A 27,314-nucleotide genomic window follows, 5' to 3' on the forward strand; every position below is an offset into this window, starting at 1 on the left:
AAAAGGTGCATTTTTTCATTTCTTTTTCTGGACCATGCTTGCTCATTGTAATTGGTTTTTAGTTCTGTTGTTCCTACTATTCTTTCCATTTTCACTGTTGTGATCATTGTGTATATTGTTTTCCTGGTTCTGCTTATTTCACTCTATATATGTTTATATAATTCCCTTTATATATGCACTTCCATGCTTCTCAAAATTCTTTGGGTTCTTTGTTAATAAATGACAGTGATTACATTGATATATCAAGATTTGTTCATTTCCCCAGTAAATGAATATACACTTTATTTCTAGTTCTCTGTTATAACAAAACATGCTGTTATGAATATTTTAGTGCACATAGGACTTTGTTTTTATCATTGACTTCCTTAAGGTATAGGCCTAGTAGTAGAAATTATGTGTCAAAGTAAATGGCTATTTTCATCACTATATTTTCTTTTTGCTTTTTTTGTGAGGCATTTGGAGTTAAGTGACTTGCCCAGGGTCACACAGCTAGTAAGTGTCATGTGTCTGAGGCTGAATTTGAGCTCAGGTCCTCCTGACTCCAAGGCCAAAGCTTTATCCGCTGTGCCACCTAGCTGCCCCCATCACTATATTTTCATAATTCCAGTTTACTTGCCAGAACACTTGAACCAATATACAACTTCACCAAAAATGTATTACTGCATCTGTTTTCTGATAAACTGTCTCCAAATGATCATTTTTAACTTGTCAACTTTGACAGTTTTTCTGGGTGTTAGGGGAAAACTCAAAGTTGTTTTGATTTGCTATTTTTTTTATTAGTGATTTGGAACCAGGTTTCATATGGTTGTTAATTGTTTACAATTCTTTTGAGAACATTTGTTCCTACCTTTTGTTCTTAATTATTTATTCATAATATGTCCATTGTTATAGAGTTCTTGGTCTCATCTATTTGTACGAGTTCTCCAAAGGATTTTAAAAAAGTAAGACCAATACTTTGTCAGAGTCTTTCTTAAAGCAGGTCTCTAGAAAGCAAAATCCTGAGCATTCAAAGGCTGTATCTTCTTTGGGCAGAAAAAAAAAAGAAATGAGGTTTAGCATCATCCTTTACTAAAAAGCAATAATGAGTGGAAAAAGTATGAATTTTCTGATTTGTGGACATGGTAGAATTTTGATTCTAAAACTGTTTTCCTAGTCACTCAACTTATTTCTAGGTGGCGCAGTGGATAGAGTACTGTGCCTGGAGTGAGGAAGACCTGATTTCAAACCTGGCCTCAGACACCTACTGATTGTGTGATCCTGGGCAAGCCTCTTAACCTCTGTTTGCCTTAGTTTCCTCAACCATAAAGCGGGGATAATAACAGCATATATTTAATAACAGCAAGAATAATTGCAGGGTTATTGTGAGGATTAAATGAAATAATATTTGTAAAGCTCTTAGCACAGTGCCTAGTATTCTCTTCCCCTCTTCCTTATCTCTTTTGCTTGTCCCCAGCCCTTACCACCCCAATTATACCTAGGAAATTCAATATGCTAAACACAACATAATCAAAAGTTAAAGCTGTTGTAGGAAAAATGTATAATCTAATACATTCTAAAACCAAATAAAAATTTTTCTTGACTGTCCATGACCCTTGTGATAGAGACAGTACAAATAATTGAGTCTTGTCTATCTCTGGAGTCAAACCTGAGTCTGTGTGCCCAGTGATAATGTTGATCTGATTTCAGCAGTATGACAGAGACTTGGTGCTTTGCTAACAAATTTTAAAATTTGAAATCTCATTCCTTAAGAATGAGAATATTTAAAAAATTGTATTTTGGTATAATATAGAAAATATTTTAAAGGAATTCACAATTCTTTATAAAAAGAATAAAACTTTTTAGAGGCTTAATTTTTTTTGCATTCTTAGTTATTGCTTTTTAAAAAAATATTGCAAATACTTTGTTGACAGGAAAGAAATCAATAACCATGGTTGGCCTCCTAAATCATTGACTTTTAAAAGAGAATGTTTAAAAATTATTTTTCACCTATTTGATAACCTTTCTGCACCTTTGCTTTCATAAAATAAAAGTGCATACATAGTACTTTGCATATTGTAAGTGCTTAATACATGTTTGCCAAACTGAAATTGAAATGAGCTAATTTCTGTTAACGACTTAAGGTCTATGTAAATAGAATCTTAATTTCATTGCCATTCATAGTACACATTCACTCCTATTCAGGAAAAACTGGTAGGTCTTTCCTTTGGTACTTTGGCCTAATCTGATCTGGTCATCAGCTTTTCCTGTCCATTTTTAGAGAAATTTATCATCTGTCCTGAGGTTCCACTACATTGAATTGTAATGTAAGAATCTCTGTTCAAATATTGTGCTTAGTCTCTAATGAAGATGAGAACGTGACAAAAGGTTCATAAATATTAAGGGTAGGATTAAAAATGAAAGTTGCTAATTCCTTGCAGTTCATCCATTGATTTTACTGTGATTAGTGAAATTAGATGTAAAACAAATACAAATGCTTTGTATCTAATGACGTACTTGGATCTTCTCTCACAGCTTGCCTATGTTTACAGTTCTCAGGAAGTTTACCATTCCACTTACATTGTTCCTGGAAGTTATCATACTCAGGTGATTTTTGTATTATTTCTTTTCTCCTTTTCTTCTCCACTCTCCTAGCACCTCCATAAAGTTACACACACACACACACACACACACACACACACACACACACGTATGTATATGTTTTTGAAAACTTATCTTATTGATAGTTTTTGATTTTACATCACCTTTGTTTCTGGATATACCCCTCCCTCTCTACTACCTAGCAAGCTATCTGCTGTAACAACAGCAAAAAAAAAGTAAAAAAAGCCAGTCAACACAGCCAACCAATATGGTAACTGTAAATGACAAATATTCTGTACTCTTAGTCCCTCCCAATGCAAAAGAGGGTAAGGTGATGCTGTTATTATTGTTTTTTATCAAGTAGAATCAATACTGTTCCTCTGAATATGCTAATTGAGGGAAACATCAATTTATTCACAAAACTTTAAAACCTAGACTTCAAGAATAACTGGCATTGCTAGGGGAAGAATTCAGCAAGTCAGTCATTTAAGCCTATCAGAATACAAATCAATTCCTCAATGGCAGGGGGCTCATGCTGTGTTGATCCCAAAGTAAGGCTAAAATAATTAATTACAATTAAGTTTATAATGTTATAGTCAGGTAGCACCCAACATATATTTCTTGATTTTGGCTATGTAGATTACTTTGGAGCAAGCACTTTTTGATGTTGGTATTTTTTTTTTTATTTCTACTATTCAGCAGAACTGAAATAGTAGTACTTTCTTTTGAGCATTTATATTAGATATATGCCACCTGGACACACCAGTGTTAGGCTCTATTACAAAATCTGTCCAGTATGAACAAAGATTTTCCTTGCTATTCAGAAGGCTGCATATAGTAAAAGGTGGGTTTGTTTGGTCTGGTAGGAATTATCAATCATCCAGCCTTCTATGTTTGGCATTTTCTTTTTAGGCATTTCATCTGTCTTCTAAAAGTGATCCATATTTCTTTTTTTTTTCTTTTATTTTACAGAAAACAGTACTCATTGAACATCATAGTTAGTGTCTTTGCCATCATTCTTGGGGCTTTTATAGCCGCTGGGTAAGACTTTCAATTGTTCTCATTCAGTAATATCATTTCTTCCCTTTGATATTGAAGGACAGTCTTAAATTCAGCTGTATGTCTGGTTGTGGAATAAAGAACTTTTATGATTGACAGATAAAATTATTCAGATGTTTTAGAGTAGCTGACTAGTTTGAGAATCATCTGCTACAAAACTGCTCAGTGTGTTTCAGAACCATAAATACTATTCTACTCATGTAAAAAGGGGAACAGAAACCTCAAATTAGGGTAACCTGTATCAGGATGCTTACTGAGGTCAATATTTTCCTTAATACTGAAATTGGGGCCTATGGTTGTTGAAGCAAGAGAAAAAAAGCAGGCTGTTACAAGCATCATTCAGGTCAAGTTAGCTTCCATAATTGAATAAATGCCTTCCTGGGTATGGAAAAATATTAACATCTTATAGTTACCTAAAGGAGGATAATTTACAATAGAAATACTTCAGCTAAACAGGCATCTACAGAATCCACTGAATTGAGAAATAGGAATACATAATGGCAAAGTAGGAGGAAAAAAGCTGTTGGTTTGGGTAAATAATCTTCCCAGCAGATTACAATTTTCAAAGAGTGGCTACCAAGGTAGTAGGAGAATTCAGTTCATTATCTGGGTTCTAGTCCTGGTTCTGCAATTAGCTGTGTGGACATAGACAAATCAAATAACCTTTCTGGGCCTTGATTTCCCCATGGGTAGAATGAGGAGTTTAGATTAAATAATATAGTCACTTTCAGCTCCCACATTCTTTCATTCTGTGTTTACCTCATGCTTAGGGCATGTAGGTGGTAAAGTGGATAGACTGCCAGATTTGGAGTCAGAAAGACTCATCTTTGTGAATTCATATCTGGCCTCAGACACTTACTAGCTATGTAACCCTGAGAAAGTCACTTAACTTCATTTTTTCGTCTGTTAAATGAGCTGGAGAAGGAAATGGCAAGCTACCCTAGTATCTTTGCCGAGAAAACTCCAAATGGGGTCATGAAAAGTCAGAGACTACTGAACAATAACAATAAATCTCATGCTTGCTCATATTTTGAAGCAAATTCAAAATTTTTTTCCAGGCCTGGCATCTTAGTACTTAATACATTGAGTTGTGTCATGGTAGAAGCCATACTCAGATATTGAGTACAATGAAAATAGTCCATTCCCCCCACTCTTGTCCTCAAAATAGCATTGATGTATACTTGAAAAAAATCATGCCTAAGCTTTTCCATAGGGGAGCTGGAAAATTGGGTTTGGGAAAAGTAACTGAAGCACTTAAAAAAAAGCATGTTTATGGGGGGAGGGTAGTAGGAGGTGGTGAAGATAGGAACATACTTCAGTTGCCGCCTCATGACATTCTACTCGTTATTTGATAACAACAGTGTCTTGATGAAAATAGGGGCAGGCACCCCAAAGGATGTTAGAATTTTCATACTGCTTTTGTCTTTTTCTGGAACCCTGAACTTTTATGCTGTCACAAGTAAAAACACTTGTTGCAGCTTTCAGCAAATACAGTAAGCTTTTTCTCCTTCCACATGAAAAATGGTTTGCAGAAAATTGAGAGGTTTTCTAATTTTAGGCAATCAGTATTTGCTGTTGTTTACACAGAACTCCCAAACAGAAAATTTAAAATTATTTCTCCAAATCTAGGTTGATGTAAATGTCCAGAAATATCCTTTTTTTATAAGACCAAATTATTGTCAGTGCCTGTCATAAAAGCATTGAGGCAGGTAGATGGCTCAGTGGATAGGGCGTTGGGTCTGGAGTCAAGAAGAACTGGGTTCAAATCTGACCTTGGACAATTAAGTAGTTGTTTGACTTTAGGCAATTCACTTAACCTCTGTTTGCCTTAATCCACTGGAGAAGGAAATGGCAAACCACTCCAGTATCTTTGCCAAGAAAATCTCATGGACAAGTATGGTTCATGGGGTCATGAAGAATCAGACACTACTGAATGATTGAGCAACAAAATGGTAAAATCAAAATCTGATTTGATGTAGTGGAAGCAACAATGACCTAGTATTCAGGAGACCTGGGTTCTAAGTCTTTCTGTGACACTTTTGACCTTGGGCAAGTCAATAAATTTCTCTAGACTTCAGTTTCCTTAGATACTAACTGAGGGAATTAGACTAAATAATCTTTAAAGTAACTTCTAGCTCTAACTTTGTATGATTCTCAATGAAGTGCTTGTCATCTTGTTAGGTCTTATTAGTATAGAATTCTATTAAGTTTTATGATTCTGGCTCACTAACCATCATTGCTGGTGGATTTCATGACAGAACAAGCCACATTATTCATTCTCTTTACAATATACATTTTTATAAAGCTGAAATCTGGCTAAAATGGATATTAAAAGCTGCCTTAAATGTGAAAAAATGTACACACTTAATGCCTTTGAAAGAAAGTAGATGATAGGAATGTTTTATAGGCTGATCATATGTGTCTACTTTAGTATCAGTTGGTGGGGTGACCAGTGCTGATTCTGGTACTCACAAAATCTTGAGAGTTAGAGTCCATTTCCTTCTCTGAGTTGTTATCTGGTTTCCATAGTGGGTTGAGAAGGAAGCAAAACTTTCTAGTTACTAGTAACCTAAGGATGATTTTGCTAATGAAATTATACAAAACTTATATATAATTGGACAATTCACTCCCATTTGAAATTGTTTTAGTCACCAAATTATAGGTAAGCATTTAAGTGAAGACAGTTAATTTCCTTTTAATCTATTTTTGGCTAATTTTTATTCTTCTATTTAATCTGAGTTTGATTTTTGGACTTGAGTTTCTAGTTGTAGATAAAATGAAAAGATGTTAGTAGCATACTGTGCACTAAAACAAAGAAAAATAGGAAACACTGATTGTTGACCATTAGAGAAAACATAAAACCTTTTAAAATGGGCTTAGGGGCAATAGTTTAAGGTTTTAAAAATAATATTAATCTCCTTTTGTTCCTCTACCAGCTCTGATCTGAGTTTTAATTTGGAAGGCTACATTTTGGTATTCCTTAATGATATCTTCACAGCCGCAAATGGAGTTTACACCAAGCAGAAAATGGATCCAAAGGTAATAACCTGACCTTAGTTCACACAGATCTTATGTGTCATAACTTAGTAGCTGAAATTATATGAATAATGGAGGCAATATTTGAAAGCTTGCATATTATGCTTATTATGATGATATCATTACTATTTGCATGGGTTTTCTAATTGGGTTTTCTAATTATAGTCATAGCATTATATTTATATCACACAATTACTTTTATTTCATTTTGTATTTGTACACATAGCTTACTTCCCCTACTAGGTTGTATGTTCCTTGAGGACATTTTGTAGAAAGTGATAAATGAGAAATACTACAACTTAGTAGAAAGTATTGCACTTGAAGTCAGGACGCTTGGATTTGAATCTCATTTAATATTAGCTCTGTGACCATAGGCAAAGATGACAACAAAGGAAAATGACAAATGTTGGAGGGACTATGGGAAAATAGGCATACTGTGAGTTGTTCCATCTACTCTAGAAAACAATTTGTTTTTTTATTAAAGATTTATTGAAATATATTGTCCAGGGTTTTTAAAACATTGTTTTTATGGATTCTAATAATTCTTTTTTAAATTTAATGGTTTTTTTTGTTACATTTTAAGTTCTGAACTATCTCCTTCCCTCCCTCCCCACCCAAACTAGAGAAGGCCACCATTTGACACCAATATATCTGTATCTATCTCAACATACATATAGATATATCTCTATTTCTATCTATCTGTAAACCATGCTGTACATACTTCTTTTTACCAGTTCTTTCTCTGGAAGTGTATAGAATCTTCTTTCATAGGTCCTTTGTAGTTGATTTGTGCGTCATTCGCAGCTATTCCTCAAACAATATTGCTGTTACCATATACAACATTCTCTCAGTTCTGATCATTTTAGTCTTCATTTATTTCATGCAAGTCTTTCCATGTTTTTCTAAAATCAACCTGCTCATCATATCATACAGCATATTATCTAGAAAACAATTTGAAACTGTGCCCAGAAAGTTATAAAACTGTTCTATAATTTTTTCAGGTATTAAAGTCAAGTCCACTGGCCAGTAGTTTAAAATCTAGCAGAGGGTAGGGAGAGGGGAAGGGAATAAGCATTTATGTAGCTCCATCTACTGTGCTTGGTACTGTGCTAAGTATTTTACAAATATTATTTCATTTGATCTTCAAAACAACCCTAGTAGGTAGGTCCTAAGAGCAGTGTGACCTGTTCATTACCAATGCCCCTTCTCACAGTGAATTTTGTGAGGACTGTCTGGAGATAGAAAAGACATTAAAGGGCTAAAGTTGCAGAGTTGTGAGTTGTATTGGCTACATGTTTTCCCCACGTGTGCCTCATTACCTATTTTACTTCTTTTGCAACCAATCTCACCACCACAGACTACTTATTGGTATCCCCAGGATTTTTTTTGGGGGGAGCAATGTTTTGAACCAATTGTTATGTTATATCATTTGAGTAAATACTTTTGTTAAGTGCAAATTGAGACTACTGGCTGATTGTTAATGGGCAGCATGTTGGTGGAGGCTTGAGAGCTACAATTGCAGTAGAAGTAATCTGTAGGGTTACTCCTAGAATCTGAGGTAGTAGTCACCCATCTGGGAATTCAGTTTGAGTGGAAGTTTGGGGGAGTACCTCAAAGACATAACTTAAAAAAACCCCAAACTTTTTTATTGCCTTTAGCTTCCCTTGCACACCTCATCTCTTATTGAGCTTTAGCATTCCTGATACTATTTTTACACTACTGTGCCATGTTATCACATCCATTCACTTGGCCTTTCTTCTATCTTCTGTACATTTCTTTTTAAACTTTTAAACTGGTTAGTTAGTTTCCTGTGCTTCTACACTGATTTTTTTTTCCCAGAAGATTCCATTTTCTCTTATTGGAACGGTTTCTTTTTGTCTTCATTATTTCATTCTTTTTTTTGGGTGGGGGGCAGGCAATTGAGGCTAAGTGACTTGCGTAGGGTCACATAGCTAGTAAGTGTCAAGTGTCTGGTCTGAGACTGGATTTGAATTCAGGTCCTCCTGACTCTAGGGACTCTAGGCCTGACCCTAGGACTCTAGGGATAGAGCTCTATCCACTGTGCCACCTAGATGCCCCAATAATTTCATTCTTAAGATTCTTTTATTCCTCTCAGTCTTTCTTCCCCTTTAGAATTTTAGTGTGCAAGACTATTTATTCTTCCCTGAACTCTTGAAATCTGCTTTCCCAAAATCAAGAGTACATGTCAGACAGTGCCTTGATTTTTTTTCCCTTTATTTCAAACTAAAGGAAGGAATGGTCATTTCTCCCTAAAGTTTCCTTCATTTCCACCCGTTTTCCCAACCATTTTTCTTCATGTCAGTGAGAAGTCATATCTAGAACAGAACTTCCCTTTGTTGGCTTCTCCACCTTTTTAATGAAGGAATTATTATTATTATGAGTCAAGAAATTCTTAGGTATTCTGTTCTTGATACAAAGTAAATGGAAGGGCAGCTAAGTGGCACAGTGGATAGAGCTCCAGCCTTGGTGTCTAGAGGACCTGAGTTCAAATCTGGCCTCAGACACTCGACACTTACTAGCTGTGTGATCCTGGGCAAGTCACTTAACTCCAATTGCCTCACCAAAAAGAAAAAAAAAGAAAGTCAATGGAACCTGCACCTTGATGGTCTTCATTCTCCCCCAAGATTCTGTATTCTCTAGCAATACTTTCTAGAAAAAGTTCCATCTAGCTTGTGGAATCATTCTTGTCCATGTTAATTACAAGAAACGAGCAGTATTGGGAGATTGTCTGTTAGGTCTAAGATATATGCTCTGAGAAGAAAATAAACATTCCTATTGCTGCTATCAGGTGATAGGTTCTGTGGTTTTACTATATCATACTTTGGGGAAGCAGCAGTTGCTTTCTTCTCTCTGAGGAGATATCCTATCCCCTCTTCTTCAAAAAGAGTCTCAAATCTGTTTTTGAGTTCTCACTGTGTAGCCGTCCTTTGCCCATCCTTTCTTCTCTGTGTAAATCCAAGATCTTTTACTCTCCAAACTCCTAATTAGTCATGTTTCCTCTTCTACCTCAGATTCCCATTCCCCCCCCATTGAAGATTTGCTTCTCTTTCCTTTAAAAATGTTTCATTGTCAATAATGATCTTAAGTGTTGACGGTGGAGAGGCATTCCTTCAGTGTTTCTCCCCCCTCCCCTCCAGGAAGGAGATCGACCTGCAGAATACAGATAATATGCACCTGTCTATCGCAGAAATACAAACGTCACAAACTCAATGCAAGCTATTACACTACATCCCCTACTCTTCATGCTTCTTGAGATTTTCAGCCTTTAAAAAATATTTCTGGATGTTTACACCTTAAGCACCTGATTATCATTATCATTATTATTGTTATTATTTAACAACTAGGTATCACCTCTTAATAACTTGACAATTCACTCAATTTCTTTTATTTGGTTGCAACAACTCCATAGCCACCACCACCCTCCTATTTTGCTTTGCACTAATCTTCTTGGCTTCAACTAGCCCCTCTCTCCAACTAACTCTGTCAACTTGCCTAACCTTCCAAATGTTCCGCTAATCTCTTCTTATTTGCCTTGCCTTGTCAACTGTCTTCTCCTTCCCGAGTCTTCCTTTTCAGGTTCTTAGTCCTTAATCCTTCTACCTGCTCTTTCTCTTTCACCCTTTCACAGAACACCAAAAATAGAATCTGGACCAGTATCTGAACCCGGGGATGGTTCTTTAAATTTTCCCTATTTTCTTCCAAGTTGTACCTCCCAAATTCAATCTCTGACATTCTTCACTAATCTAAACTCCAAATCATCATAGTTTCCTTCTCTTAACTAAACAAGAGGTCTCTTTTTTTGTCTCCTTCATTACCCCAACAATCTTTTCCTATGAAATCTTGAAGTAGATTTTATTTTGAAATTATATTTAAAATGATGTTTATTTTGATATTTTGAAGCATGCTTATTTTGAAATTATAATATGCTTGAAAATCAGTCATATTATGATAGAAATGTCAGGTCTTTAAATTATAGAAGGAAAACAGTTATTGTGAAGTGGATGTGCATTATATCTTTGAATAAATAACTTGTAAATGATAAGTCTGTGGAGTCTTGTAGTAGGATGCTTCTAGAATTGAACAGGTGTTTTTTCTTGTTCATAGGAGCTAGGAAAATATGGAGTGCTTTTCTATAATGCCTGTTTTATGATCATTCCAACATTTGTTATTAGTATTTTCACTGGAGACCTTCAACAGGTAAGCAGATTGTTACTGATTACAAGTCATAGCATCACTTGGAGCAAATAAGTTTAGCTCAGCTGAGCAACTTTATTTTTGAATATTTAATTTTATGATATTCACTTAAATGTTGTTAAATTAGCAGACTTTATTAGTATCATGTACAAATAAAAGATACACATGTCTAAATAATCTAAGTGTTTAATTGATAATGATTATTTGCTGTTTGAATTATTTCTTTGAAACATCTATCCCTAGCCATACATCATACTATCCTCTCATTCCTTTTTAAATACCTTGACCCATCAAGGATTCATGATTTCTTGTGTGTGAGAATTTCTTCCACTAACACAGATCACAACCTGTTTATAACTTAATCATGGTGAGAGGTAAAATGAATGTCCACAGTCACACAACTATTGCATGCTAGAGGTGGTATTTGAACCCAGGTATTTCTGACTCCAAATCCCACATTCTATCTGCTATACCAAACTGCTTCTCTCCTTTTTGAATAATAATAACAGAAACAACAATTACAACAACAAAGACTCACCTTTATGCAACACTTTGACATTTATAAAATTCTTTACACAGAGTGGCTTCTTCCTTATCTCTGCCTTCTGGTTTTCCTGGCTTCCTTTGGAACAGCTCAAATGGCACTTTTTGCAGGAAGCCTCTCCTGTGTCTTCTCTGGTATCATTTCTTCCATTTACATTGTATATATCTTGTACATACAATTCTTTGCATGTTGTTTCCTCCATTTAAATGTGAGCTCCTTGAGTACAGGGACTGTAGTTTTGTCTTTTCTTTGTATTCACAACACTTAGCACAGTGCCTGACACGTAAGTGCTTTAAAATGCTTGTTGACTGAGACAGAAATTGAGGGAATAAGTATTGAAAAAAGAAGAAACAAAATTATTGTTATTTGTAGAAATTATGATGATTTACTTAGAAAACCTTAAGTCACTTAACCCCAATTGCCTAACCAAAAAAAAAGAAAACTTTAAAGATTCAACTAAATAATTTGCATAATTAATAATTTCATTTAAATAGTAGTGTATGAAATAAACCCACAAAATCATCAGTCTTTCTGTATATTGCCAGCAAATCTGAGTAGGAATACATAGAACAGAAAAATTCCCCTCAGAATAACTACAGAATGTATAAAACATCTGGGAATCCACCTACCAAGATATGCCCAGAAATTATTATAGTATCATAGATTTAGTTCTAGAATGGACTTTAAAGGCCATCGAGTTCAATTCCTTTACTTTACAGATGACTGTAAGGAAGTATATGAATACAACTATAGAACACTTAAATGAGGCATAAATAATTGGAGAGTTATTGATTACTCAAAATTGGGCTATGCTGGTGTAATAAAAGTGACGATATTACCTAAATTAATTAATTTATTCATTGCCTTAACAATCAAACTGTGAAAGCTGTACTTTATAGAACTAGATGAAGTAATAAAAATTCATTTGGAAGAACAAAAGGTCAAGATGCTTAAGGTAAATCATCAACGAAATTGAGAAGGAAGGGGGCCCAGCAGTGCCACATCTCCAACTAAACTATAAAGTGGGACTGAAACATTTTGGTATTATTTTAAAAAAGTATAAAAGTTGATTAATAAAGTGGATAAACTTCACAAGACCCAGAAATAATTGAAAAACTCAAAGCATAGGCAATGATAAACCCAAGGGCACCAACTATTTTTTGATTTTTTTTTTGCCACTGCTGCTACACTTTCTGATTGGCCCTCCAGAGGCCATTCCCTGTAGGAGCTTAGGGACCATGAGATGGGATGTCCTGATTGGAGGGGATTGAGGAAGGAATTGAACATTTATATAGCTACTATGTGCCAAGGGATGTGCTGAGTGCTTTACAAATATCCAATTTGATCCTCACAACACCCCTGTAAGGTACATGCAGTTATCCCCATTTTACAGTTGAGGAAACTGAGACAAACATGCCAAATGACCTGCCCAGGGTCACACAGCTAGTAAATGTCTGAGGCTGGATGTGAATTTGGGTCTTCCAGACTCCAGTCCCAGCTTTCTATCCACTGTGCCACCTAGCTGCTTGGGGAGTCCTCACTATATCTCACTTGCCCCAGACCCAACTATGCTCTTTTACCCTATATAATTTCTGACCTGCCACCATTGCTATGGTAACCTATAATAAAAGAAAAACATGGAAAGATTTGCATGAAATAATGAAGAGCAAAATTAGCAGAATCAAGAGAACATTGTGTACAGTAATAATAATATTGTTTTAAGAAGGACTTTGAATGAATAAATTATTTTGCCTATTATAAATACCCAAATAAACTATAAAGACATATGAATAAAGATGCTATCTGCATCCAGAGAAAGAACTGATAAATAAAAGTATGTATAAAATAATTTTACACACACACACACACACACATATGTAATACATACATAGACACTTATATGTACACACACACACATACACATATTCACACACACCTATTTGTGTGTAATGGTGGCCATCTCTGGTGGCGGGTGGTGGTGGAGGGAAGGAAAAAAAAATTACATGATAACTTGGTTGTGTATTTAAAAGGAATAGCAAGTTGAACATAGTAGATTTGCAGTTTCATGTGCAATCTTTTTTTTATTATACTTTATTATGGAAAAACTTGTTTTATTCTAGAAATTAAGAATAAAATAAATTTAAAAAACAGGCTCAAATGATAAAGAGAGGTCCAGAAATACTTCAATTAATAGAAGATCTTTAGATTGGACAATTAGGGGAAATTTGGAGACATCAGTGTCAGTTGAATGATAAATTGAGAAAGCAGATTGAAAAGGATTTAAGAAGGGATTTGAGGGGGGAGAAAGTGTAGGCAAGTCTTTCAAAAAAGTTTGCTGGTATAATTTATTACCAGGGTGTGCTGGTAAATGTTTAATAACAAGCTAGGTATGGGATAGGGATGTATGCACAACATACTTTAAAATTTAACTTAGGGTGGAGTAAAGGTAGGGATTCACCTGAGCACTCCCAAATTCCCCTCCAAACAACTTTAAAATAATGCCTCAGAATAAATTCTGAAGCAGAAGAACCAAAAGGATGGGGTGAAACAATTTTCCAGCCCAAGATAACTTAGAAGCTCTGCAGGAAAGGTGTGTCTCACTGGAGTGAGAATGGAGTGTAGCTCAGGGTAGGCCACACCCGAGTAAGCCAATAGCAGGCTGTGGGGGTGACTGAATTGTCAGCTGCAGTTTTAGGAGCTCTTAACCCACAGATGGTAAAGGGGTCGAACTGCTGGTCAGAAAGAGATTACTAGGAACCCTTTGCAGGCACTGGTGTAGGACTCTGTTGCATTGCCCATAAGAGATCTGTGTCCTAGTCCCAGACTGAGGAAGAGCACTAGCTCACTAGAATGTATGGCTACAGGGGAGTGGGGACCCTGGTCACAGTTCCAGGGTGGAAAAGAGTGCTTGTGGTTGCTCACAGACCAGAGCACAGGTCAGGAGAGCACTGACTACATCTCTCCTTAGATCAACTTGAAAGAACTAAAAACTTACAAACCCCCAGAACTAGCTCTGAAAGCAGCAACACAAAAAACCTGAATCTTGGGACAGTGCCCCCTCCACCCTTGTAACAAAGCTCAACTTTAGCATAAACTTAAAAGTCAAGAAATAGGCTGGAAAAATGGGCAAACGACAACAACAACAACAAAAGATCCTGACCCTAGAAAATTACTATGGTAACAGGTAAAATCAAAATAAACTCAGAAGATGACCGAGTCAAAACAGCTTCATTCAAACCCTCAAAGAAAAATGTGAATGGGTCTCAGGCTGAAAAGGAATTCCTAGAAGAGCTCAAAAAGGATTTTAAAAATAAAATAAGAGAAGTAAAGAAAAAATTGGGAAAAGAAATGAGAGTGATGCAAGAAAATCATGAAAAAAGAGTCAACAGCTTGGTAAAGAGGAGACACAAAAAGTACTGAAGAAAATAATCCCTTAAACAAAGAATAATCCAAATGGTAATGGAGGCACAAAAATCCACTGAAGAGAACCCCTTAAAAAGTAGACCAAGTAGAAAAGGAAGTACAAAAGCTCACTGAAGAAAATAATTCCTTTAAAAATTAGAATTGGGTGTTGCATAATTCTCTTGCTTCTGATTTTACTCTGTATCAGCTCATACAATCTTTCTGCATTTATATAAATATGTCATGTTCATAATTTCTTAAGATATAATAAAATTCCATTCCATTCATATACTACAATTTGTTCAGTCATTTCACGTTTGATAAGCACCTATTTTGTTTCTAGTTCTCTGCTACATTAAAAAGTGTTGCTATAAATATTTTATACATTTGGATCCTCCCTTTCTGTCCCTGACCTTCTACGGGTATATACCTAATGGTGTTATCCTGGGGTCAAAAAGTATGTACAATTTAGTAATGCTGTAGGTATAGTTCTAATTTGTTTTGGAGAATAGTTTCATTCTGCAGAATGGAACCAATTCACAACTCTACCAACAGTGCATTTGTGTGCCTGTCATCCCATAAACCTTCTATCAATTTTTATTTTCCTCTTTTGTCACCTTTGACAATCTGATGGATATGAGGTAGAAATTCAGAGCAATTTTAATTTGCATTTTCTTATTAGTTGTTTGAAATATTCTTTTGTTTCCTTCTTAATAGTTTATATTTCTGCATCTGAAAATTGCCCATTCATATCTTTTGACCACTTATATATAGGAGAATGGCTTTTGTTTTTATATATTCATATCAATTGTTTATAAATCTTGAGTATTAGACCTTTATCAGAGAAATTTGCTGTGAATGTTGTTCCCAATTAATTATTTCCTTCCAGTCCAACTGAATTTGTTTTGTTTATGTAGATATTTTGTTTATGTAGAAGTAATCCATTTTTGTCTTTTATGATTATTTTTAATCATAAATCATAAATCATTTTAAGGTCAAAGTTAGCCCTGCCCCAGCTATCATTTTTTTTAGTGTACAACTTGCTATTCCTTTTATTTTATTTTTCTTAAATAGAATTGTATTTTTTCCAATTACATGTAAAGATGGTTTTCAACATTCATTTTTATAAGAATTTGAATTCCAAATTTTTCTCCCTCCTTCCTTCCTTCCCTTCCCCCTCCCCAAATGGCAAACAATGGCAAACCTATATCAAGGTTATATAGGTATGATCACGTTAAACATATTTCCACATTAGTCATGTTGTGAAAGAAGAAACAGAACCAAAGGGAAAAACAACAATGACAACAAAATCCCCAGTGGAAATAGTATGCTTCAGTCTGCATTCAAACTCCATGGTTCTCTCTCTGGATGTGGATAGTATTTACATCATGAGTCTTTTGGAATTGTCTTGGATCATTGTTATGCTGAGAAGAGCTAAGTCTATCATAGTTGATCATTGCACAATGTTGCTGTTACTGTGTACAATATTCTGGTTCTGCTCACTTTACTCAGCATCAGTTCATGTAAGTCTTACCAGGTTTTTCTGAAATCCTGCCTGCTCATCATTTCTTATAGCATAGTAGTATTCCATCACAATTGTATACCGCAACTTGTTCAGCCATTCCTCAATTGATGGTCATCCCCTCATTTTCCATTTCTTTGCCACTACCACAAAAAGTCCCAGCTCTAGTTGTGAAAAATATCTGCTTCCCTTTTCCTCAAATTTTTGAAATAATAGGACCTTTTATGTGTAGGTCATGTGGAGCTTATTGTGGCATATAATGTAAAATGTTTGTAAACCTAACTTCTGACAGACTACTTTTCAGTTTTTCCTATCAGTTTTCAAGTCAGTTATTCATTGCTTACACTTTCCCAGTCAGTGGAGTAAAAATTAAGGTTCTATTATATGTCCATAATTCTGAATATATGCATCTATGTGTTTTAGATTATTTTATAATTACGTTGTATGAGTTTCTTATGATAGCTGCCCCTTTTAAATATAATCCATGTGACTATATGGCATCATATTCATCTAATCATCACTTTATCTCCTTTCTAAACATTAGGCTACTGAGTTCAGCCAGTGGAGGAACATTTTATTTATCATGCAGTTTCTTCTTTCCTGTTTGCTGGGGTAAGAAGCCAAAGAGGACTTCACATGGTATTATTGTAGTCCTTCACCTTAATCAAAGGAGAATACAAGGCCATTCAGGAAAGTTCATCATTCAGAGTGTGATAGGTGTGAGAAATAAGCAGACACAGCTAATAATTTCTATCTTTATGAATAGTCTTAAGAGAAAACATTTAGTAAAAATTTTAGCTTGTGAAGACCAGGAGAATTTCTGAAATTTAGATGTGTAGAAAAAAATGAGTTTAGGTGTGATTGTGGTTGTAAGAGAGATTAAATGAATGGAATTTTGGTGTTTGGTTAGTCTATTGAGTCTTAACCCATGCCACTGTATGATCTGATAGAGCCACAGATTGTAGGACATGACACCTGACTTCTGTTCTTGATTGCTAAGGACTTTCAATATAACCTTGGATAAATCACTTAATCTTCTGTTCCTTCATTTAAAAGTATATAATTTTGAATTGGAGAGAATCTTAGAGATTATCTAGCCCAAATCCTTTAAAATGTAGATGAGGAAACTGAGGCCCAGAGAGATAAAGTGATTAACCCAAAGGTCATACAACTTGTTAGTGACAGAGATAAGGTTTCCTGATACCTTATTCAGTGCTCGTTCATTTAATCAATCAACCAATAAGCATTTATTAAGCACTTACTATGTGTCAAGCACTGTTCTAAGTGTTGATGATATAAATAAAAAGCAAAAAAAGATCTCTGTTTCAAGGAGCTTACATTCTAACGTGAACAAGATATTGCTGCTGTTAGGACAGTTAATAGAGATTCAGTCAGCACAGTGTTCCAAAAGTATATATACTAGAAATTTTCAGTAGAGATCTTAATGATGATCTCTAATGCCCCTTTCAGCTCATGATCCTACACATATATGATTTTCTCATTTCCTCTATCACACTCTTTAATTTTGTTGGACTGATTAATCCATTCACATCTAAAGTTATGAGAGTTAAGTTTCTATTTTCCTCCAGTTGTCTTTTTTTTATTGGGATTTTTGATTCCTTTTTGTCTTTAAAGACTATATCACATACCACCAGTCATGTTTGCTTAACATACTTTGACAACATTATTTTCATAGATTCTCTTCCCCCCACCCTCATACTTTACCTCCCATTTGTCACCCCTTTCCCTAGTTTTAATTTATTAATGATTTAGTCTTTCTTCATTTTAGTTATCTAATTCTTCTTTTGTTTTTTTCTCAGTTAAGTAAAATCCCCCTTTCTCTCCTCCCTCCTTTGTATATTGTATGCAATACCTGTGATCCTTGTGGCAGTCTGTGGTCTAAGTAGTTCAAATAGTCTGTCTTTAAGTGTACAGGATGGTAATGTGTCACTGCTTTAATTATTCAGTCAGAGAATGTGAGTTGCTTACAAGATAGTCCTCTCCCTGAGCCACCAGTCCACTAGCCAACCCACTTCCTCTCCAATGCATACATAAGATAATCTTTATAAAGGCTGCAATTGGCCACCAAAGTATTTTCTGCTTGTAAATATCTAGGCTGTTTCCCCATCATCAGTGAGCCCTTTGCTTCAAGTGGTTGTACTAGCCAGGTTCAGAGATATCTAGAGATGAAAAGCATTATTATCCAAAGTGCCAAAAATACCACAGATCTAGAACCCCCTGCCCTACTTTTCTTCTTTCTGGCTACACCCTTTCTCCCATTCATGGGACTCAGATATTCAACATATTTATGATCAAATAATTTATTGAACATAGAGAACATGGAAGGGAAAAGTTAAATGCAACTATGTGGAGCCATCCACCTGCCCATACTTCTTCTCACTTTCCCCTTTCAGTTCTTCAGGGGTGGCCATGGAAATTTATGTACTACACATGCCCAGGGATCATGGAAAAGCTAGGTGGTATTTGGGACTTCAATTCTAGATGAGGAACTAAACCAGGGGAAACCAGGGGAAGAATAGTAAGAGAAGCAGTCTTTCCCTCCTATTCACAGGATGATGGGAGACACAGTAGGTGCCAACGTAGGAGCTCAGAATTGACCTAGATTGCCTCCAAATTGCAGGTCTCCTACTGTCCCTGTCACCTAATGAAAACCCAGAATTCTCAGACCACAATAGTGGCTGCCCCTTCCCTCTACCCTGTCTGGTAATTAACAAGTCAGAGAAACACAAGAACAGTGGAAGAAGTGAAAGGCAGCTAAACTCAGATGCAAGTGTTTAGATTGTGCCCCATCTATCCTGTCACCTGGCTTCCCCCCAGTCCTTGATGTGCTCCCTCTCTCCAACACTGAGACAGAGGGAAGAGCAATCATCACAACTGCAGTGCCAGGAGTCTCTTTCTATCTGTATCATCATCACTTTAGGTCCAAGGGGAAAATAACACTAGTTAAAATAGATGTGTGTGGGCATAGGTTGCACTATGATACTTCTTGTCAGTGTATAATATGTTTTTTCATGTTTTTGTTTTCTGGAAAGAGCACTGGTTTTGGAATCAAAAGACCTGGCCTACCTAAATAATTTATTTGTTATGGGAATATATTTATCCCTTCTAAGAATGTCTGGAAGAACCTGTTTTTTATCTTGATAGGACATTTTGTTTTTTAAAGCTTCCTATCCTAGATCTATTTGTCCAAAACCATTTTTCTTGCTAGAACAACTGACAAGTAGACATTTTCCAGTTCATTGTGATGATGGATTCTTCTTATGTCTCTGTGTCCTAGCTCCAAACAAGTGCCTCATACATTCCAACTAGGGGCCAATGAGGTCTGGGATTGTAGTTCTATTTCATCTGTCAGTTTGGAGTATAGGCTGATGTCTTTGTTCTATGCAGGGATGGTACTGTGAAGTCCAATGTTTCATAGGATAACGAAAATGTAGCCAGTTCTGTATTATCTGTAGTAATAGGGCACAAGACTGTTGTAGACAAAATAAATCCACTAATAATATGAAGATCCCATCTTAGCCATTAGTTTTTAGCTTAGTCTTCCCCACCTTCTCTGCATCCCCAATAAACAAAAGGAGTCACCTTTTTAGGGAACAAAATCACTCCCCCCTCAATCTGCTTTAAGTGATTTTTAGGTTCATCTCTATCTTTTGAAAAAATCCCTTTTCTCCTGTCAGTGGAGGGGCCAATGGAAAGTGTAGGTTTAGAAATAGGCAAAATTTTCAAAAGAGAGAGGATATAGATAATCCACAACAGGCTAATTATCCTTGCGTAATTCAGAATTAACAGGCTATTTTTAGAAATGAATCTTAAACGTCTCATGGTATGTGCTTCTTTATTCCAGAGCACTGATAAAGAGGTCAGTCATTGCTGAATATATTCTTGTCATTGAGCACAAGGCATAAACTTACTTTTTCTTGCTTCAGGTTTCTGTTGATGTATTCTACAGTGCTCTGTAGCTACTACAATTCTGCCCTAACAACTACAGTGGTGGGTGCTGTGAAGGTAAGTGGAAGTACTAAAGAGAAATCTTGGAATGAAGAATTAAATAGATTAGCATTTTTGGTGGTGACCCTAGGAATTTTGAGCTAGAGACTGAAATTAAAACTACTGTTTCTAGAAATTGTTACAGTGGGCTAATAAAGTTTTGGCTTTATCCATTTGGGTTGGGCGGTATAGTCTCACTTCTTAAACTTAACACCACTGGGCTAGGTTGGTCTTTACCAAGAAGGGTTGAATGGGATGGAGAATGGGATAGGGAAGAGAATTGTTAATGTGTGTTGATAAAGGAGGTGTTGAGCAATTTTCCTATAACCCCCCAAACAAAATGTGAACAAGTTCCTTAATCAGCTTGAGAGGATTACAGGGAAGTAAGTGTCTATTGGAATGAAGGTAACTGACACCTCACAGGAAATCTAGCAATTGAATGAGAGAATCAATTGAGTTGTGCTGCTAGGGCTTATAAGAAAAATCAAGCAAACAAACAAAAACAAGTCATCTGAGATTACTATTTGTGTCACTCGTGTGTGTGTGTGTGTGTGTATGCGTGCGTGCATGTGTGTGTACGCATGTGCACACATGTGTGCTTCTTGTGGAACCTACAGATACTGCAGGTTTCCTTAAAAAAAAAAAAGAAAGAAAGAAAAAAAACAACAGACCCAAGAAGTAGGGTCTGATTCACACTTTAACTAGATGTTTCTTGGCTGCTGTCATTTGCTTTTATCTAAAGGTCAAGGCTCCTTAAGCCTCTCAAGCTGATTAAAAAACTTCATACCTTTTTTTTTTTTGGTGGGGTTCTAGGAAAACTCTTAAACACCTCCCTTATTCCTCATTTAAAAAGTTTCATTGCTTTTTTTATTTACATTACAAACATTTCCAGATTATCCTCACTCTGTGAGAGCTCTCTTGTAACAAAGAAAAACAATTAAGCAAAACTAGTGATACAGTGATCCAACCACTAGTGATACAGTGTTCCTACCAAATACAGTGATCTCATCTGAAAGGGTATGCAACATTCCACATCTGTAGCATTCTACAACCTCTCTAGTTTAAAAAAATTTTTTTTAAATAACAGCAAACTATTTTCTTTCTCTTACATCCTCTACCATGCTAAAAAAGAAAAAGAAATTCCTTTTACAAGTATGCCTAGTCAAGTAAAACAAATTTCCACATTGGCTGTATTTTCAATATATCTATGTCTATTTCTACATCTGTATCTGTATTTCTATCTGTGTCTGTATCTATATCTGTCTAAGTCTCATTCTACATTCTAAATCTGTCATTTCCTTGTCAGGAGATGAATGATATGTTTCATCATTGATCCTCTGGATTCATGGATTGCCTTCATGTTGATCATACTTCTTACAGCTTTCAAACTTGTTTGTCTTTACAGTGTTATACAAATTGTTCTCCTGATTCTGCTCATTTAATTCTTCATCAGTTTACTAAAAGCTTCACAATGTTCTTTTTATAACTTTAAAATATTTTATAATATTTGTTATTTCAGGATAAGTTGTTATTTTGGTTCCACTTCTTTCTGTATCAGCTCATCTAAATCTTTCCATGTATCTTTCAAATCACCTCCTTCCTTAATTCTCCTCCTCCTTCTCCTCCTCCTCCTCCTCCTCCTCCTCACATTCATATGCCACAATTTATTTGACCGTTCCTCAAATGTTGGATATCCCCTTAGTTTTTTGTTACCACAAAAGTTGCTGCTCTAAATATTTTTGTAAATAGAAGACTTTTTCCTATTTCTTTGTGTATAAGCCTAGTGTGGTATATATGGGACAAAGGATATGTGCTATTAGTAACCTTTTTGCATGTAATTACAAATTGCTTTCTAAAATGGTTGTACCCATTCACAGGTCCATTAACAGTATATCAATGTTCCTGTTTTTTCATAGCCTTTCCAACATTTATCATTCCCCCGCCCTTTTTTTTGCATTTTTACAAATTTGATGCTTATGAGATAGAATCTCAAAATTAATTTGAATTTCTCTAGTAGTGATATGGAGATTTTTTTCATATGGTTATAGATAACTGCTTGTTATCCTTGAGATACTGCTTGTTCATATTCTTAGACCATTTATTCATTGAAGAATGGCTCTTATTCTTATAAATTTGAATCAGTTCCTTATATACTTCAGAAATGACACCTTAATAAAAGTAATTTGCTGAAAAGATTTTCCCAATTATTTATTTCCATTTTAATCTAAGCTTTATTGGATTTATTTGTAGAAAAACTTTAAATTTTATATAATTAAAACTATCCATTTCATCTTCTGTGATCCTCTCTATCTTTTCCTTGATCATAAACTTTTCTTCAATCCATAGATCTGATACATAATTCTCCCACCCTCCCCCATCTTGCTTAAATTTGTCTATGATGTGACCTTTTATATGTAGATCACATATCCATTTGGAGCTTATCTTGATACAAGGTGTGAAGTGTTAGTCTCCTGTTTCTGCTTACCTCACTCTTCATCAATTCATGCAAGCCTTTCCAGAATCCTCATTTATCATTTATCCTTTGTCATTTCTTATAGCATAATAGTATTCTATCACATACATATGTTGTAACTCATTCAGCCATTCCTCAATTGATGGTTACCTTCTGAGATTCCATTTGTTTGCCACCACCACAAGAGCTGATATATTTATGTGTGTGTGTTTTAAATATATATGTTATATGTAATATATATTTAAATACATATTATATAAATAACATTTTTATACACATGAGTCTTTTCCCTCTTTCTTTGTCTTCTTTGGGTTATAGATGTAATAGCATCCCCTATACTTTCAACAGATGACGTTGCATTTTCCTTCACTGAGAAGATTTAAGCCATCATCTGTGAGATCCTTTAGTCCTCTCTAGCCCCGCCTCAGTAATATTCATCATTATCAACTAATTTCTTTCCCAGTTGGCAATAAAGTGCTTAGTTTTTTCCTTTCTTGGTTTGCCAGTATAATGTAAGCTCCTTGAGGACAGACATTATTTTTTGTTTTGTCTTCTATCCCCACTGCCTAGTCTAGTGCCTTGCATGCTTAATATATGTTTTTTGAATGTAATTAAACCATAAATGATAGTATAAAGATAACCAAAGTATTTTTGATTTCAGGATTCACCAGAAATGAATTTTTACCTTTTCTTAAATTCATTGTTTCCTAGCAAGTGAGTATTTCCATTATTAATGTACACCAATTCTCTCTCTTGCTTTCAGAATATATCCATTGCTTACATTGGAATGTTATTTGGTGGAGACTACATTTTCTCTGTGTTAAACTTTATAGGACTAAATATTTGGTGAGTATAATATTAAGTGGACTTATATTGGTAAAAGTATATGAGTAGAGCAGAAGAAATGACTAGCAGGGATAAGTAGAAATATGATACTCATGAATGAGGTGTGAATGAATGAATGAACAAGCATTTGCCAAGTTATACTTACTATAGGCACAGTGCTAGGCACTGAGGATAGCAATACTAAAAGCAACACAATTCTTGCACTCAGTTTACATTCTACTGGTAGTTATAAAGCATGTACAGTAATCTGCTCCTCTGATCTTTCCTTTATAGCCTTATGTGTGTTTCAGTTGGAGAATAGCGTCTATCTGAAACTGAGGAGTTGGGGTCTGAGTTTCCTTCTCCTCTTCTCTTTGCAAGTAATAGTATGGGCAAGCCATCTAATTTTTGTGTATGCCTCCTCCTTTTTAAGTAGGTGATTGAGGTCTTTGAATTTACACCCTGCCAATAAGAGACAGTATGGCATAATGGAAAGAACGCTGAATTTAGTCTTACAAAATCTGGGATCAAATCTCATTTCTGCCACATATGGACCCTGTGACTTTGGGCATGCCACTGAGGCAGCTGCTTTGTAGCTATAAAACATATTAAATGTCATATAAATATAAAATGCTGAGGCAGAATGGATAGGCCTTGGAGCTACAAAAACTTGTATTGATATCCCACCTTTGATGAACCACTTAACCTCTCTGGACTCTTAAGCAACTCTCTTAAGGCTGTAAGATGGAGAAAAGGTGCTGACCCCTTCTTGGCTGAAAGTGTTCCTTCATCTGGAAGTACCCAATATCAAATGAAATCACAAATCCAAGCCTTGTCCCTTATGTGGCTGTTACTTGATTAGGGAAAATACTTTGCTATTTCAGATAGTGGCGTAATGACCTTTGCCCTAAAATAGCATCTTTTTCTTAGTAAAGTGTAAATATACAGTGAAATTTTGAAAAGGATTCTTGAGGAGAGAAAAAAAAACTGCAATGATCCACAAACCAAATTGTTAAGCTCTGGAAACATTGAGTTGATTGCACGTATACAAATTTTCAGGATTTTGGTTGACTCTGATTACATTTGTCCAGGCATTTATTCGTCTTTTTTTCCTTTCTTTTTAGTATGGGAGGAGGAGTGATGTATACATTTTTAACATTACAAGGCCTAGAGCATCCTAAACAACGAGTGGATGAAGAAAATATACCTACTGATACAAAGCTAGACTCTGCTGTTATCTGATGGATTGACAGGGAGAGCAGCGAATAGAAATTCACACAAGTGGGAAATAAACCTTTACATGTTAAGCATGTGACAGAATGTTTTATTGAATGAAAAGAAAGTCTACCTCACCTACCATTGTGTGAAAAAACTGTATAAAAGCCAATTTTTTTGCAAAATAATGAACATAAAGCAGATTTTTGGTTTCAAAGGGAGGGTATTTCTAAAAGAAAATTTGTAGGTTTCTAGACTTGATGTCTTTTCTTTCCTGAAAGGTTTTCTTCATTCTGAAACTTTTGATCTTTAGTAAAGACATCAGCGTCATTGCCATCATTGCCTGTTTGAATAGTGGGTTGTACTTCACCCAAGATCAGATTAAGAAAAAAAAAAGACTTCTGTGATAGTAATGGTTTTGTACCAGACAACTTGCCTTCTATTTCAAGGATCCCTGAGAAGGTGCTCATGAAGAGAAATCTGTTTTAACAGAAATGTTTTCAAAGAGTGATCACCAAAATTAGCAAATAAATTACCTGTCAGAGTTCAATAAATTTTACTTTGATTTTGTGTGTATGTGTGAGCCTATCTGGCCGGATGTGTTCCTTTTCTTTAAAATATAAAGAAAAGAAAGATTTTAATGCTGCCTATCATGATACTATTGCAGAGAAACAAAAAGGGAGCATAGCCTAATAGCCACATATGGTGGGAAATACTCTGTATGTCTCATTTTCCAGGGTTTAAAAAAAAAATTAGAAAATGACTCCAAAAAAAAAAATGCAGGGCTTGAACTGTCAGATTTAGTAGCTTATTATTTCTCTGCTTATCTCCTCCAAGGTCTTCCCAAAGTATTTTAAAAATTAAGAATATTTTGATTTTTACCAAATATATGCATCCTTTTGGATTTTCCTGACTGTGCTATAAATATTCAAATGAAGAGTAGCCTATTGAAAGATTTGCAAATTAGAAGACCTGAGTGATAACCTCTGACTAGCTATGTGATCTTGAAAAAATCACAGCCTCTTTGGGCCTCAGTTTCAGAGATGAAAGGAGGAGAGGAAGAGAGGGAAAGAGGAGGGGGGAAATAGGTTTGAGAAGATCAATGGTTCTTCACCAGGGTTCCAGGAACTTGTTTGTTTTTAATATTTTGATAATTGTATTTCAATATAATGGTTTTCCTTTGTAATCCTATGTATTTCATTTTATGCACTTAAAAATATTGCTCTGAGAAGTGGCCTTTAGGCTTCACTAGACTGTCAGTGGTGTCCATGACACAAAACAGGTTAAGAACCCTTGGACTAAATGGTCTTTTAGGTGTCCCAGTAAAGCTAACATTCTGGGACTTCTCTGATCCTATAAAAATATTTTAAATTAAATTTCTTAAGATATTCAGGGTGATTTTTGCATTCCAAAGTTCTTATAACATGAGGACTTTATAAATTAAAATTCTTTGTCTACTTTTAATGATCCCAATGGCTATTTTTAAAAAATTTCTCTTATTTGGCAGCCAACTCAGGAAGAGGGTTATTTTTCTTTACTTCTATACATTGGCCAGCAGAGGTCACCCCAAGAGCATCATAACTATCTCCCACTTAGCCAAAGTTCTATTTGGTACCATTGACTTGTCCAGTTGGTGGAGGCAAAGTACCAAGTTTCAGAGCATCTCAGCAGAATGATGTCTGACCCTTGGAATTCCAGCATGTTTTGTAAAGACTGGATCGTGTGTGTGGGTGGGTGGGTGGGGGGCTACTTGCTTTTGAGAGAGGGTGTGAAGATTGCTGTAGAGGAGTGGAGGGGAAATCTGAGGGTTTGGAGAAGAAAGTATGGGGGATTTAGTTTGATTAAAGTAATGCTGTGGTGGTGCCATGAATAGAGCACTGAGCCTGGAATCAGGAAGACTCAACTTTATGAGTTCAAATCCAGCCTCAGATACTTACTAGCTGTGTGACCCTGGACAAGTTGGCTAATTCTGTTCGCCTCAGTTTCCTCATCTATAAAATGATCAGGAGAAGGAAATGGCAAACCACTCCAGTATCTTTGCCAAGAAAAACCCCCCAAATTGGGTCACAGAGAGTCAGACATGACTGAACAAGTAAAATGATCCTTTTTCCTACTAAAAACCACTACTGATTGACTTGACAATGAATTTTGGCTTATTTGATATTTGGCATATATTTTCTGAACATTATTATATTTCTTCTAATAAAAAATGATGCAGTTTGTTAACTTTGTGGATTTCTTCCTCTTTATTTTCCCTTCTGGGTATCCATGTATATTTGCATATACATCCCGAGTCTTGAGAAATTAGCTTAGAGAAAACAGATTGTTAGAATAGCTGCAGTGAGTCAACAACCATTTATTAAGCACCTGTTATGTTCGCAGGCACTGTGCTAAGTGCAGGGAATATGAACAAATAGATGTGAACAGAGTCCAAAATC

General features: G+C 35.5%; 1 protein-coding gene across 8 annotated transcripts in view; it reads left to right on the plus strand.

Annotated features, from left to right (window-relative positions):
• The window catches only part of SLC35D2 (solute carrier family 35 member D2), a 49,915-nt gene extending 24,252 nt beyond the window's left edge, over positions 1–25,663 (plus strand). For 7 of the 8 annotated variants that reach the window (XM_027874298.1, XM_027874302.1, XM_027874299.1 and 4 more), the window contains 8 exons: positions 2,512–2,583; positions 3,550–3,618; positions 6,573–6,675; positions 10,798–10,890; positions 16,900–16,967; positions 20,303–20,381; positions 23,600–23,682; positions 24,786–25,663. In XM_027874298.1, the coding sequence (XP_027730099.1) occupies positions 2,512–2,583; positions 3,550–3,618; positions 6,573–6,675; positions 10,798–10,890; positions 16,900–16,967; positions 20,303–20,381; positions 23,600–23,682; positions 24,786–24,903 (685 nt within the window). In that variant the 3' untranslated portion in view covers positions 24,904–25,663. The remainder of the gene's footprint in view (positions 1–2,511; positions 2,584–3,549; positions 3,619–6,572; positions 6,676–10,797; positions 10,891–16,899; positions 16,968–20,302; positions 20,382–23,599; positions 23,683–24,785) is intronic. The other variant, XM_027874303.1, reaches the window with a different exon arrangement.
• The last annotated feature ends 1,651 nt before the right edge of the window (positions 25,664–27,314 follow it).

This window comes from Vombatus ursinus, unplaced genomic scaffold (assembly GCF_900497805.2).
Source record: "Vombatus ursinus unplaced genomic scaffold, bare-nosed wombat genome assembly UNPS02014807.1, whole genome shotgun sequence".
Classification (NCBI taxonomy): Eukaryota; Metazoa; Chordata; class Mammalia; order Diprotodontia; family Vombatidae; genus Vombatus; species Vombatus ursinus.